General features: G+C 44.4%; 1 protein-coding gene across 1 annotated transcript in view; it reads right to left on the bottom strand.

The window, feature by feature from the left end:
* Positions 1-14,934, bottom strand: part of DPY19L1 (dpy-19 like C-mannosyltransferase 1) — a 2,139,210-nt gene that overhangs the window by 166,388 nt on the left and 1,957,888 nt on the right. The window contains exon 20 of the mRNA XM_044065091.1: positions 481-580. Within this exon, the coding sequence (XP_043921026.1) occupies positions 481-580 (100 nt within the window). The remainder of the gene's footprint in view (positions 1-480; positions 581-14,934) is intronic.

Genomic DNA, 14,934 nt, shown 5'->3' on the forward strand with positions numbered 1-14,934 from the left:
ACGCTCTAGCTGAGAATCGAACGGGACAACGTCTTGCTATGAGGCAAAAACGCTACTGCAGCACCACCACCACGTTTTTTTATAATCTAAATACCCTCTGAGAAAGGAAATTCAGCAGCCAGGATTCCAGTTTTATAGTTACCTGAGTGAGGCAGTGCACTATCCAGCTTTCAAGGGATGAGGATGTTTAGGGAAAATTCAAATACATTTGCCTTGCACTGGCTATCACTGCAGTGAGCATGAAGTTCTGAAGATTCTGGGAATATCAGCAGTAGTTAAGTACTGGTCACTCTGATCTTGAGAAGCACCATTATAGATGGGCAATAAAACAAAACTTCTTTAGAACAAAACTAAAACACTAAATACAGTATAAGTATGGCAAACAGACATTTGAGAACAAAACTGAAATGTGAAATAAATTAAAATTATTTAAAACTAATTTTGTCATTTTTATTTTTCAATGGATCAACACAGACAAACCTTAATCCTGCATCTTCATAATGTGGATGGTTTACAATGGGTCGATTAGCAGACAACTTTATACTGGCCATAGTAGGCATGGCTCCTGCAAACACAGCATCTGCAGAAAGATAAAAGATCACAATCCGCATTACATTTAATCAATACACATTAATTAAGACACACTACATACATATGAACACACTATAACAGTACTTTTTGTTAGTAACAAATTCTTGACACTTCATCAGAGAGAATAGCCTGCAGAAATATGCATCAAACTGGAGAATACAAAGTTTGCAAGGACACAGCTGAGGGGTCAACAAGAAGAATAAATATCACTCAGATTTTGGATTTTTCCTTCAGTCTTGAACCTTACTGGCTGCTAAGTGAATCTGAGGAGGGGGTGAATGTTTTAAAAAAAATAACAGCAATTTGCACTTCATTAAATAGCAAACAAAATCCTAATCTGACTGTTATATAAATTGTTGCTGTTATAAACCAGCTCAAACTTTAAAATTAAGATATGGACTGTCACACAGGTGAAAGATCATCTGAAAGATGACTGCACTGCAACCATGGTTATGATAGCTCATGAAACAGGAAAGCTGGAAAAATTTATCAGTCCATGCAAAATTAGATGGCCTTTTGTGTTCCCTGAAAATGGTTGAACACTTAAAATATTTGTGAAAAAAGAATGCAGATGAAGAGGTCAGTCACAGGCAGATTGTCAGATGCCACAAGTCCACATGTAATAGATTAACATTACCTACCATGAAGAAAAAAGAAGTTATGTAGTCACCATAACATTTCATGTTGGTAGTCCATCTCACCCTTCATTTTTGCATATGGGTTTGGAGCCGAGCCGATTTACAACCTGGAAGACTTCTGGTTGGCTTGTGGCTAAGCAGGTATCCCATGGTGCACCAGTACAATCCCCAGATGTTGTCTGCTGCTCACTAGAATAACAACCATAAAAACAACCAATACTAAAGGGTCTCCAACCAAGGGCAACCAAATTATTACTTCCAGATATTCCAGGACGGGGGCAGGAGGGCGGGTTGGTAAAAATGAAGGGTGAGATGGACTACCAACATGGAAGGTTATGGTGAGTACATAACGTCTTTATGTCAGGTAGTCCGATCTCACCTTCATTTTTACATATGGGACAGCATCCCTAGTGCCTTATTCTTGGGTGGCTCATTGGAAAATACTCTTGAGCACCGTGGAGCCAAAGGATGCTCTACCCCTGGATGCCAAATCCAATTTGTAATGCATAATAAAAGTGTGAGGAGTAGCCCACGTAGCTGCTGCACAAATATTATCAAGTGGTACCCTGGCTTGAAAGGCTGCAGAGGTAGACAGCGACCTGGTAGAATGAGCCTTGATCCTGCAGGGTAAAGGTTTGCCCTCCGAGCTATAAATAAAGGCTATACAACTGATCCAATTAGATAGTGTCACTTTAGAAACTGGTAAGCCCAATCTAAAGTCAGAAAAGGAAATGAGTAATTGATCTGATTTCCTGAAAACCTTAGTCCGCTGTAGATAAAAACGTAGTTGTCTATGAACGTCTAGCTGATGAAAACGGTACTCAGCTGCATTACAGTGGTTAGGGAAGAAAACTGGGAGTTCTATTGATTGGTTTAAGGTAGCATTAGAACAAACTTTGGGGACAAAGGAGGGATTAGTATGCAATAACACCCTGTCTTTGTGAAAAATCAAATATGGTGGCTTAATAGACAAGGCCTGTAGCTCCGATACCCATCTAGCTGATGTGATAGCTACCAAAAACAAGGTCTTCCAAGACAAAAATTTTAGTGAAGATGAGTGGAAAGGTTCAAATGGGGAAGATGTCAATTTGGACAACACAAAATTTAAATCCCAAGAAGCCACTGATTCTTGCAGAGGTGGTCTCAATAGGGTGGCCCCTTTCAAAAAGGTCTTGCATAGCTTATGAGACATTAAATTGGTATCTGGAAAACCTAAGTGAAAATGAGAAATTGCTGCCAAATGGACTCTGATAGTGGCAGCGGCAGTTCCTTGCTGAAAAAGCTCAGAACGAAAATCCAGAATCACAGGGATAGAAGCAGTGTATGGATATACATTAATTCTCTGTGCCCAAATAGAAAATCTTTTCCATTTACTGCCATATAGCCTCCTAGCTGAAGGTTTATGGGAGGACATAAGAATATGTGACACTGAGGATGATACATCATGAAGCCTGACTAGGGATGGAACTAGAGCAGCCACGCTGTCAATTTGAGGGTGTGGATTGAGGGGTGTAGCGAACCCGACATGTGAGTCAATAGATCTGGAGCTGGGTCCGGAATCCAAGGATCGTCCAGGAGGAGAGGCTCGAGGAAGGGGAACCAGACCTGACGAGGCCAGTAAGGAGCGATGAGGATCAACCTGCTTCCCAGCCGACTGGCTTTCTGAATCACTTTGGAAATGAGAGGGATTGGAGAAAAGGCATACAGAAGTCCCATGGGCCAATCGTGAGCCAGAGCATCTCTGGGAGTCTCCCCCAGAGGGGGAATGAGGGAAAAATAGCTGCTGCATTTGGTATTGACTGGGCTGGCAGAAAGGTCGCAGCAAGGCTGTCCCCATTTCTAGAAAATTTGATCCACTGTTTCCCGTTTCAGAGACCACTCGTGAGGCATTAGGATTGCCTGACTGAGCTTGGCGGCTATCACGTTGGTCGTCCCTGGAATGTGCATTGCAACCAGAAAGTGCTGGGAAGAAATCGCCCATTCTCAAATTCGCATGGCCTCTCGACAGAGTGGGTAAGATCTGGTACTGCCCTGTTTGTTGATATACCAAACCACCGACATGTTGTCTGATTGTATCGCAATTGTCCCTAGAGGAAGAAGGTCTTGAAGTGCTTGCAACGCCAGAAGCACCGCCCTCATCTCCAGAACATTGATATGCAGATGAGTCTTGTGTTCTTGCCATGTGCCTTGGACAGTCCTGCCGAGATAATGCCCCCACCCCCCGACCCGATCTGGGAGGCATCTGTGGTCACAGTGGCAACGGGTTGGGCAGGAACAAAGGGGGCCCATGATCAACTGGTTGGGAGCTATCCACCAAAGAAGGTCCTTCTTACATGATTCCGTCAGCAAGATAGGATGACTCAGCGGGAGATATTGGAAGGACCACTGGGAAGACAGAAGCCACTGGAGAATTCTCATGTGCAACCTGGCTAATGGTACTAATAGAACTGTGGAAGCCATAGTCCCGAGGAGCTGGAGAAAGTACAGTTGTGTACACTTGCTATAAATGTAGATGTTCGAGTGTATTCACTGTTGCAGTCATTACATTAGGGTAATATGCTGGCAGGTTGCCCTCAGTCGGCCTGATTAACAAAGTCTTGGGTCCTGCGTCGGTTGCTGTCCCTTCTTCCATGATGGCAGGTCGTCAGGGATATAAAACATGCAGCCAACGCCATTACATCAGTTTTTCTTGCCCCAGATGTCAGGTGCCCCCCTAATGGGGAGCAAATAAACACAAAAACACAAAAGTATACCTCCAACCAAAAGCAAATACACCAAAAAGGCTTTTAAGCATAGTAAAGGAAAGTAGAGGTATAGCCAGAAAAAATTAGGGGGCTGGAGGGATGGTAACCAGGACTGCAACAGTGAATACACTCGAACATCTACATTTATGGTAAGTGTACACAACTGTACTATGTTCTTCGTGTTTCACTGTTGCAGTCATTACATTTGGGTAGATTCCCAAAGCTATGGTTGGGAGGAGGAGTTTATACAGCATTAGGGCCAGCTATAAGGCCCTGCAAGACAGCAGTGGCAAAGCCAGCTCTGGGTTCAGAGAAAACTGGTAAATGGTAATGCTTGGTGAAAGTATGTACAGAACTCCAGGTAGCAGCTTCTAGGATATCCATGGTAGGAACACCTCTGAGAAAGGCTGCAGAAGTAGATGCAGCCCTGGTGGAGTGAGATCTGATACCATGGGGGATAGGTTTTCCATGGTGCTTATAGCAGAAATGAATGTAATGGCTTATCCATTTAGAAATGGTTTGTTTTGAAATAGTCTTTCCCTCTGCCCCTGCAGCAAATGCCACCGGCAATTGTTCATATTTTCTTCGAGATTTAGTTCTGACCAAGTAGAATCTAAGTTGTCTGTGCACATCCAAGGAATGCAGAATACATTCCCCTTTGTTCTGTGGATTGGGAAAGAAGGTTGGCAAATGAATGGACTGAATAAGAGCCACACTGGAAACCACCTTGAGCATGAAGGATGGATTGGTCCTGAGAGATACCCTGTCCGCATGAAAGATGATGAAAGGCTCCACTGCCATAAGGGCCTGTAATTCAGATATCTTTCTAGCTAAAGTGATTGTGCTAAAAGGAAGGCTGTTTTCCAAGAAAGAAATTTTACGTCTGCAGTAGCAGCTGGCTCGAAAGGAGGCAAAGTGAGTTTCTCCAGAACAAAGTTAAGGTCCCAGGCAGGGGTAGGAGCTCTCCTGCGTGGTCTCAAATTTTTTGCCCCTCTGAGATACTGCTTGAACAGAGGATGAGAGAAGAGGGGTGGTCCTGTGTTACAGTGAGCTGAAATAGCTGAGGCGTGGATTTTAATGGAGGAAAAAGACAGGCCCTTGTGAAGCATCTCAGTTAAGTATTGCAAAATATGACGTAAATTGGGCGCTGCTGTGCTCATCCCTAAAGATTGGTTCCAGGCACAGAAACTTTTCCATTTGTCAGCATAAGATTTTCTAGTACTAGGTCTCCTCGCTTCCAAGATGACATCCATCACAGGTTTGCTGAGGGATGGTAAGGGTGAATTTAAGTGATTAGCCAGACTGCAAGGTTCAATGTTGGAAGCCGAGGGTACAGAATTTGGTTCTCCTGCTGAGACAGCAGGGAAGGGGTCTGAGGCAGGTGCCATGGAGATATTTGTGACACACTGCACAAGAGGGGGTACCAGTGTTGGCGCAGCCAGTCTGGAGCAATCAAAATCATCCTTGGTTTGTCCTGTTTGACATTTAGTAGAACATTGGAGAGCAGAGGCAGAGGGGGAAAGGCATAGACTGACAGGTTTTTCCAGCTGAAGGACAGAGCATCCACTTTCCAGGCTTGTTTGTGGGGAGTCCTTGTGCAAAACTTGTCCAACTGGTAGTTCTGGGGGGAGGGAAATAGATCTATATCTGGGCTCCCCCATTCGCTTGTCAACATGTTGAAAATCCATGGTTCCAGTTTCCACTTGTGTGGGTTCATGAGGTTTCTGCTTAGTCCGTCTGCCAGTGTATTCAATTTTCCTGGCAGGAATTGAGCTTGTAGGTGCACTTGGTAGCTCAAGGCTGTGTTCCACAATGCCATGGCTACTCTGTAGAGGGGGTAGGAATGTGTACCCCCCTGCTTATGTACCACATAACCATGGTGTTGTCCGTCTTTACCAGTAGTTGTCCTGGAAGTATGTAGTCCTTGAAGGCTGTCAGAACGTTCTGTACAGCTAACATTTCTTTTTGATTGATATGTAGGTGCATTTGATTTGGGTTCCATTTGCCCTGAATGAACTTCCCTGCCAGGTGAGCCCCCTGTGCATAGTCTGATGTATCTGTATTTAGGGTTTGGGTGGCAAGGGGTAGTGTGAATGGTAGTCCCTTGTTTTGGTGGCAGGCCTCTGCCCACCATAGGAACTCCAGGCGTAAGCAAGGTATGACAGGAATCATTGTTTCCAGGCTGTGGCAGTGTTGACTCCATAGACTTTTTAGATACCATTGTAGTTTCGTCATATGCAGTCTTGCATATGGAATTAGAAGAATGCAGGAGGCCATGAACTCCAAGGCTTGCAGTATTTGTCTTACAGATAGCAGGGTTTTTGTGGCCACTTGTTTGAAGTAGGTTACCAAATGGATTTGCTTCTCTGGCGTGAGGAAATCCATCTGGGCAGTTGTATTCAAGCTTGCACCCAGGAATGTAATCTGTTAACAGGGTACCAGTTGTAATTTCTTTTCATTTATGGTGTACTCCAGACAAGTTAGAACCCTTTTTACAAATGCCAGATGATTTAAAAGTATGCCCTGGTTTTCTGCCTGAATTGGACAATTGTCCAGGTATAGATATATTTGAATATTTCTTTGCCTACAAAATGCAATTACTGGAGCCAGGCACTTTGTGAATACCCTGGGCACAGTAGACAAGCCAAAGGGCAGTGCAGAGAACTGATAATGCAAGTAGCCTGCTTTGAAGCATAGGTATCTTCTGCAAGATTCCCTGATTGGGATGTTCTGGTACGTTTCTTTTAAATCTAGAGTTGCCAACCAGGCATCTTTGCCTAGCATAGGAAGTAACTGGTGAAGAGTCAGCATCTAGAATTTTGGAATCTCCAGAAAGGTGTTTAGAGTAGACAGGTCCAGGATTGGACTTGTCCAATTGGATTTGTCTTTTCTGGGTACCAGAAAAAGCCTGGAATAGAAACCTTGTCCCTTTTCCTCTTCTGGTACCAGTTGAATAGCTCCCATGTTTAAGAGGGAAAGTATTTGTTTTTGAGCCTCTGCCCACTGATTTGGGGGCAGGTCTGGTCACCCGTTTGGTGTTGGCAACGTGTGGAAATGAAATCTGTATCCCTGGGACATTATATTTAAAACCCATTTGTCCTGGGTTATGAGTTCCCAGTTCTTTGCATGAAGAGTAATCTTTCCTCCCAAAGGGGCTATTAAAAGGTAAGAACTTGGAAATTTTACCATAGGGGGGTGTCTTGTTATTTCCTGATTTGGAAGTGGAGGCCCCCACTGCTTAGTTCTGAGAATCCCCTGGGACTGAAACCTGGGGTTTTTGCTGTGTCTGGGTTTGGCTTGAGAAGATCTGGAAGGGACTGGAAAGGACCAATTCTTAGCAGGCCAGTGCCTACTAAACCTTGGAGGTTGCACTTGTAAAAAATCTTTAAAAGTTTGCATAGATTTAGCTTTATCTTCCATCTTTTTAAGAACTTCTTCAGCCTTATTGCCAAACAGGCGGTCCTGATTTAAAGGAACATCCAACAATTTAGCTTTAACATAATCAGGCAAAGATTGCTCCTTAAGCCAACCATGCCTTCTAAGCACAGACCCAGTAACAGCAGCCCTGCAAGAGGCCTAAGAATCAAAACCACATTGCAAAGTATGTTTTCCAACTTGTTCAGCAGAATGCATTAAATCCTGTAAATAGTAATTTTCCACACAGTCAGGAATCAACATAATTTTCTGTTTAAGCAATCCAATAATATGCTGTTGATATTTTAACATATGAAACTGACAGTTTAAAGCTCTGATTGCCAAGGTTGCAGAAGTATAAACCCTTTTACTCCATCTATCCAGTGCTCTGGAGTCTCTATCAGAAGGGGTAGGATTTTTTGCTGTAGAAACCTTAATGTCCGTGGGCCCCTGAGAAATGGTTTCTGGATTTGCAACAGGATTTTTGAAAAGGAACTTGTGGGACTCAGGAACCCTGTAGTATCTGTCAGGTTTACTAGGAGTCGGAGGCAGGGAATCAGGGGCCAAACTGGATTCCGAAAACACATCATCAACAATGTCTAGTACAAGAGGTATAGCCAAAGGCCTATGCTGAGGAAGAAGAAGGAAATCCCTAAGCCTCTTTTTTGAATCAGAAAATTCCTGGCTTTCCCAGTGGAAATGCTCCCTTAAAGTATGTAAAGTTTCCCCAAAAGAAAAATCCTCAGGAGGGGAAGCAGAGGGAATGGAATCCTCTGCATCAGAATCCTCATAAGCAGGTATGGACAAATGCAGGTCATTAGAAGAGTCAGAAGAAACAGAATCCTGATCAGAAGATTCATAATCAAGCTCAGCCCTAGGCCTCTTGGGGGGGGGGGGGTTTGACTACCCCTGATTAGAGTAATTAGATCCTCAGCCATTTTTATCATTTGTTTTTTAGGCATATGGGCCTGAACATGTGGCCTGGGCATCGGTTTTTTAGACATGGATCGAGATTTAGGTCGATTTAATATGCTGAATACACCCTCAGAAGCCGGTGCCTGCACAGCAGCTCCGGACCCATCCAAGGTAGAGACATCCGTGGGTTCCATATGTGAAGTATCTCACGGCATACCAGACTCCGAATGGGTCTCAGTAGAGGCCTGCGTATCAGAAGTAGTGGGTATCCGGGGCTGTGAAAGCACCTCACTGAGTACCGGCAGACTGGCAACTGGCTTAGGAGAAGCGTTGTCGGCAGTTTTGGACCTCGGCGGCCTGTCTCTGTCTTTATCTTTGCATTTTTTCGGAATCCCGGTAGTCGGATGGCTAACTGCCGACATTTCTGGATAATTAAACCGAGAACCGAAATATTTAGAGGCAAAATATATACCGACGACGGATAGTGTGCTGATTAAATAAAGCACAAAACTGACAGCAAGGTACGTCGTGGTCAGGGCCTAGGCAAGGAATACAATACGAGTGAAAATCTTTATGAGGTATTTGCTTTCCAAAATAATGCAATTATTAACTTTTACTGACATCGGTAAGGAGCAAGAAAAAGTTTCCCCAATGGGGTACTTAGCTTTAAATTGAAGACTTCGGTTCTGAAACTCGAAAACGAAAATTTCAGTAGTCGGCCGACTGGCACTTGCGAACTGCTTCTGTTTCGGCCACTGCATGGCAAGAAAGACTGATGTAATGGCGTCGGCTGCATGTTTTATACCCCTGACGTCATGGAAGAAGGGACAGCAACCAACGCAGGACCCAAGACTTTGTTAATCAGGATGACTGAGGGCAACCTGCTAGCAGATTACCCTAATGTAATGACTGCAACAGTGAAACATGAAGAACATCCCACTTCGCTTTGACTTTTCGCAATGGAAGAAAACGTTGAACTTGGGAGATCAAGTTCTGTGCCCTTTCGGCGGGGAGACGAGCTGTCATGTTCACTGTGTCTACCTCTGCACCTATAAAAATCACAGATTGAGAGGGCAATAATGCAGATTTTTTTCCAATTTATGGAGATCCCTAACTGAGAACAATGTTGAATTGTGGTGTCCCTGTTTTGGAGGAGTAGATGCCTGATGGGGGCGGTCAGGAGCCAGTCGTCCAAATACGGAAACACCTGGAATCCTTGATGTCTCAGGTGAGCTGTCACTACTGCCATGCATTTGGTGAACACCATGGGGCTGTGGTGAAACCAAAGGGCAGAGCGGGAAACTGATAGTGACTGGCTCCCAGCCGAAAGCGTAGATGGCTTCTGGACACCTTGTCCATTTTTATGTGGTAATAGGCATCCTGAAGATCCAGAGAGCACATCCAAAAGTCTTTCCCTAACAACGGGAGTATAGACTGCAGTGTTACCATCCGAAACTTGCCCTTCTTCACTGATTCGTTCAATTTGCTGAGGACCAATACTGGCCTCCAATCTCCGATTCATTTTGGAAATAAAAAGAACCTGGAGTAAGTTCCAGATCCTATCTGGTCTGCTGGGACGGCTGGATGCCTCTTTTTAAGAGCAACGTGTTGATCTCCACAACTGCCTGATCCCTGAGATTGGGCGGTACATCTGGGATCCTTTTGGGAACAAACGGTGATAGGGAAAAGGGTATGATACAGCCTCTGGTAACAACTCTTTGTACCCACTTGTCTTGGGTGATATTTAGCCAGGCTTCTTGATACAAAGAAATGCGACCCCTGACCAGCCCCAGAGAAGCGCAGTCGGGCTCCACATCAGGAGCGCTGATAAGGCCGTCCTTGAAAGGAATCACTGCCTTGTTGGTATTGCGGACTGCCCCTGCCTCTAGGGTGATGTCTGCCGTTTCCTCCTCTTCCTCTGCCTCTGAAGGAGGATTCACCCTGTGTGTCAGGAAAGACCCTCTGGGACTTCTTGAACCACATTTTACCACCTCTTTGACCCTTTGGGTATTGTCTGGAAGGGACAGTAAAACGCATTCCCACGGCAGAAAGCGTCTTTCCTTCTTGCTTACACCGAGTGAGTGTATCTTTCTCCTTGGAACCAAACAATGAGGAATCATCAAACAGGGCGTTGGTGAAAGTAGACTTGAACGGTTCTGCAAAATTACATAAGCGCATCGAGGAGTGGCGCCTCAAGGCAACTCCGGAACCCGCTGCTCTACCATCCGCAGCATAAGAGATAAGTCACATGGAGGAGTTAACCACAGAATTTAAGGTGGACAACTGAGTAGAAATCTTGTCAGGAACTTCCCTTGTATGGAATCTCCTAACTCCTTGAGGAGATCCCTCTGCAACCTTGTGAAGTGCGTGAGATAGTTCAGCAATCGAAGGGTAAAGGCCGCTGAACTAAAAATATGCTTCCCAAATCTATCCATCTGTCGAGACTCCTTGTTTGGCGGATGAACAGATGAAGAAGTCTCCACCAATTCCTTCTTCGTGGCCGCCGCCACCACCATGGCATCTACGGGAACGCCCTTGGACAAGAACTCTTTACCAGGAGGGGCAGACAAGAACTTATTTGGTCTCCTGGGGACTGGCTCCATAGTGTCAGCAGTATCCCACACCTTTCAACTAACTAGATCCATCAGTTTGTCAAAAGGTGGAGACACCCAAGAGGCAGAAGTCTGAGACCCAAAAGCCTTCAGGTACACCGACTCCTCATCAGAAGGGTTAACAGTGGGCCAGTCGCACCTCTGCCTAAGGATCTCTAAAATGTCCTTAAAGGAGACATCATCAGAGGACGACTTGGGGGACCCTTCCGACTCCTCGAGGTCAGTGTCTGATGTCATAGACTCATCCTGGGAGTCAACATGTTTCCTCTTACATAACCTCTTCCGGGGAGGCTCCTCAGAAGGACATTCCAGGGAAGCCTTGGAAGAGTGGGGGCCACCAGCCAATGGCTCCTGAGGCTGCGGGTCTCTGCTGTCTCCAGAGAGAGTAGGGGCTTAGACTGAAGTGGGTGCTCTCAGGTAAGAGTGCTGGTGCCACTGGCAGGGGCTGGAGAATGAGACAGCACGCTCCTCATCATCTCAAATACCGACCTCTCTGGCTCCGAAGACCTACCCCGCTCCGAAGAGACGAGGGTCAGTATCGGAGCCAGAGCTGTTGGCTCCGAGACAGATTCAGGGTCCGAACTCACCCCGGCTAAAGCACCGAGAGGAAGGCTCGAAACCAAAGAAGATTGATTCCAACCCTCCCTGTCGGTGCCGACAGGAGAGCTTCGGCCCCTGGACACGACGAACAGCACCGAGCATGTCAGAGCTGAACCTGGCTCCAACGCAGCAACAAAGTGAGCTGGAGCTGGCATTTCCTCCATTGGCACCAAGCACTCCAGCTCCGAAAGGCCAGTATGGCTCGGAGGAGGAATAGCAGACAAGGGCAAAGCTGGACAAGTGGCTCTGGAGCCGAATGGGTCGGAGCCAACAATAATATTGGTAAGACAGATGACTTCAGGAGTCTCAGCACTAACCACTCCACATCTTCTTCTGGAAGACCTGGAAGACATAGTAGGGGATCTTGGCCTGGGGGGCACTAGAGACTTAATTGTTACGGAAACCAGTAGGGAGCTTACAGACCGGCTCCGAGTAGCACAGTCAACTGCTGTATCAATAGGTTCAGAGATCGGTTCTGAAACACCTGTAACAGACTCTGACACCACCATGATGCTCTCCTTTGGCTCCGAAGGCTGAGGAGTTGAGGAGGCAGATTTGGACTGTTTAGGAGGTGGATCCGAGACATCAGCTGGTGCTGGAGAACGCCTTTTTGAGGATTTTGATTTCCCAGACTTAGAGGATGCTGAAGAACTGGATAGTGCTTCCTCATAGCATGGTTTCAGAAGACTCTTGAGTATGAGTTTCTTCTTTTTCTCCTGTAACACTCTAGGAGAGAAAGCATGGCAGAACAAGCACGATTCCTGTAAGTGGATGGCCCTTAGGCAGTAGACACAGCTACTGTGGCCTTCCATTAAAGACATCTTTTGGGAGCTTTTCATGCACTTTTTGAACCCCGAGGGTTTATGCTCCTTACTTTCCCTATACATATTACACACACAAAACCCAGAGAGATTGAAAGAGAGAAAAAGGAGGAGGACTAGGTCCTTTAACTAAAACGGGCCTAGCCCTAAGAAGGAGTTACACAAGGACTAGGTCCTCTAACTTAAACGGGCCTAGCCCGGTGTAGAGAAAGCTAGGTCTTCTCAAGCAGTTACACGAGGACTAGGTCCTCTAACTTAAATGGGCCTAGCCTGATGTAGAGAAAGCTAGGTCTTCTAATTTAAACAGACCAGAAAGGAAAGCCCATTCACACAAGAGAAACCGTAAATGACACAATAAATTTCTATATTGCTATATTTCTAATAACAGGTAGTATACTAGGGAAGGCTGCAATCCTAGTAAATTCACAAGCGGATCCCCGCCAAAACAAACAATGTCAATATAGCAGAAACTAACTGCCAACGGTGGTAAAAAAAAAGTCAGAATAACAACAGACAAGACAACAGGAGCCCCTGTTGACCAAGAGGAAAACCACCAAAACCTCTACCTAATAATCAAAAAAATGTGCAACGGCACCTAAAACTAACTGGCACACAGGATACCAATCACCACTAGTAAACTAAGTTGCACTCAAAAAGGGCAAGTAATACAACTGCCTAATATATTAGCAACACTAAATATACAATAAAGGTTCTAATAAAGCATTGAAATACGATATTGAATATAAAGAATTTGAAAAACTTAGCCAGAGCCAAGAGAAAAACAACCAAACTCGTCGACGTGGCAAACGAGATCTGGGGATTGTACTGGGGCACCATGGGATACCTGCTTAGCCACGAGCCAACCAGAAGTCTTCCAGCTTATAAATCGGCCGAGTCGGAGCCGAGGATCGGCGATGAAACCCATATGCAAAAATGAAGGTGAGATCGGACTACCTAACATCAACAGTTTTAGATGATTTACCTGATATCCTTAACCTTTTCAATATAATAAGCTGTATACTGGCATTCATAAACAAATGCTTTCTCCATTATTTTCCTGTTTTGGAAAAATACAAGAATAAGGAAAGCTAGATTTAGACAGAGAAAAGGAATCACTTCAAGCATGAAATACAATATCCATTTTCAAATAACTGTCTTTATGATAAACTGAAAGGTTCTTTATACATCAGAGTTAACGACTATAAATATTTTAAATCAGCAGTGGAAGCAGGCTCAAAGGGCAATATGATAAACTTTTCAATGATAAAGTTAATAGTACAAGCCAGGGAAAAATTCCATTTCGGAAGCCTGAGAAATAAAATGTTGCTACTGAACTGATTAGCTGGTGTTTGTGATTCAAAAGGAGAGTAAACTGGCACACATGCTGTAACTGCAGACAAAATGTCATGTTAATTCAAGGAAAAAAAAGACCAGGACTACAATAAGTAGCCAGTTTAACAAAACCTGTATTAAAATACAAGAAAATGTTTCCAAGGCTTAGGAATAGCATCATAAAGAAAATATTTTCTCTGCAACTACAAATGGTTTCCCAGAGGCTGGGATTTTTGATTATTTTAAAGCTGGAGAACAGTTGACCATTAAACTGTAAACCTTCCAGAGTGAGACTGAGTCACTTGAAGGTGGAATATTAACACTCTGTGTAGCTGCCGTCTCAATAAACTGTGAAACAGAGGTAGAGGGTAATATCTACTGAGGTTATCAGGGAGAATGAGGGCTGTCTCTGAGAATACCAAGCTTAATTTTTTTTAATAAATAACTAATACTTTGATTGGAACTCCTTTGAAAAGAAGACACACAAGTATTAAGCATGCCTGTCTCATACCACCTCAGTTTTTTTTCTTTTCTCATCCACATTCTAAAAGATTTTCTCCATACTAATAGCAAAAAAGGGTCTGATAGTCTAACGACAGCATGAACTTAATGCCATTATAAAAGGTTGTGCAGTCAGCTTCATGATACTGAGGGATAAAAGCCTGACTGCAAGTCAGGCAGTCTAGGACTGACTAAAAATCTGGGTGCTGGAAGAGCTGATGAGGAAGGGGGTGCAACTTACACCTACTTGCCCATTCTGGGAAAGACAGTTGTTCACAATGGCAGGCAGAAGATGCATCACAAATGCAGGGGAGCCCACAGGATTTTTTGCTGGGGAGTGCAAACCCAGAGCCTCCCCATTTAGCACTCCCCCCCCCCACAGCCATTCCAGTGTCCCATTAATTGGTTATTTCTCCCCAGTTGCCATAAATACTGTTCAACATTCTCAGTGTGCATACTGTTTTATGCTTTACTTCTACAATAATTACAGATATTTGGATTTAATTTACAACTTTTATTTCAAATTTTATAACGCAAACACTGATAGACATTTGCTAAACAAAGCAATAGTCTTACAATGAAAACAGACTTAGCATTAAAACTTCTCTACCTTAGAAACTCACATTCACTGAAACAGCATTGAAACTCACATACAAAGAAAATGCATGTGGCCAGTGGCAGGTTAAGTTTAACTTTGGGCTGTTTTCAAATCATAGGCTCCTTGCAGACATTTTTAGGACCATGCAAAAGTTCTTTGATTCACCTT

This window comes from Protopterus annectens, chromosome 3.part0 (genome assembly GCF_019279795.1).
Source record: "Protopterus annectens isolate FY-2018-M chromosome 3.part0, PAN1.0, whole genome shotgun sequence".
Classification (NCBI taxonomy): domain Eukaryota; kingdom Metazoa; phylum Chordata; order Ceratodontiformes; family Protopteridae; genus Protopterus; species Protopterus annectens.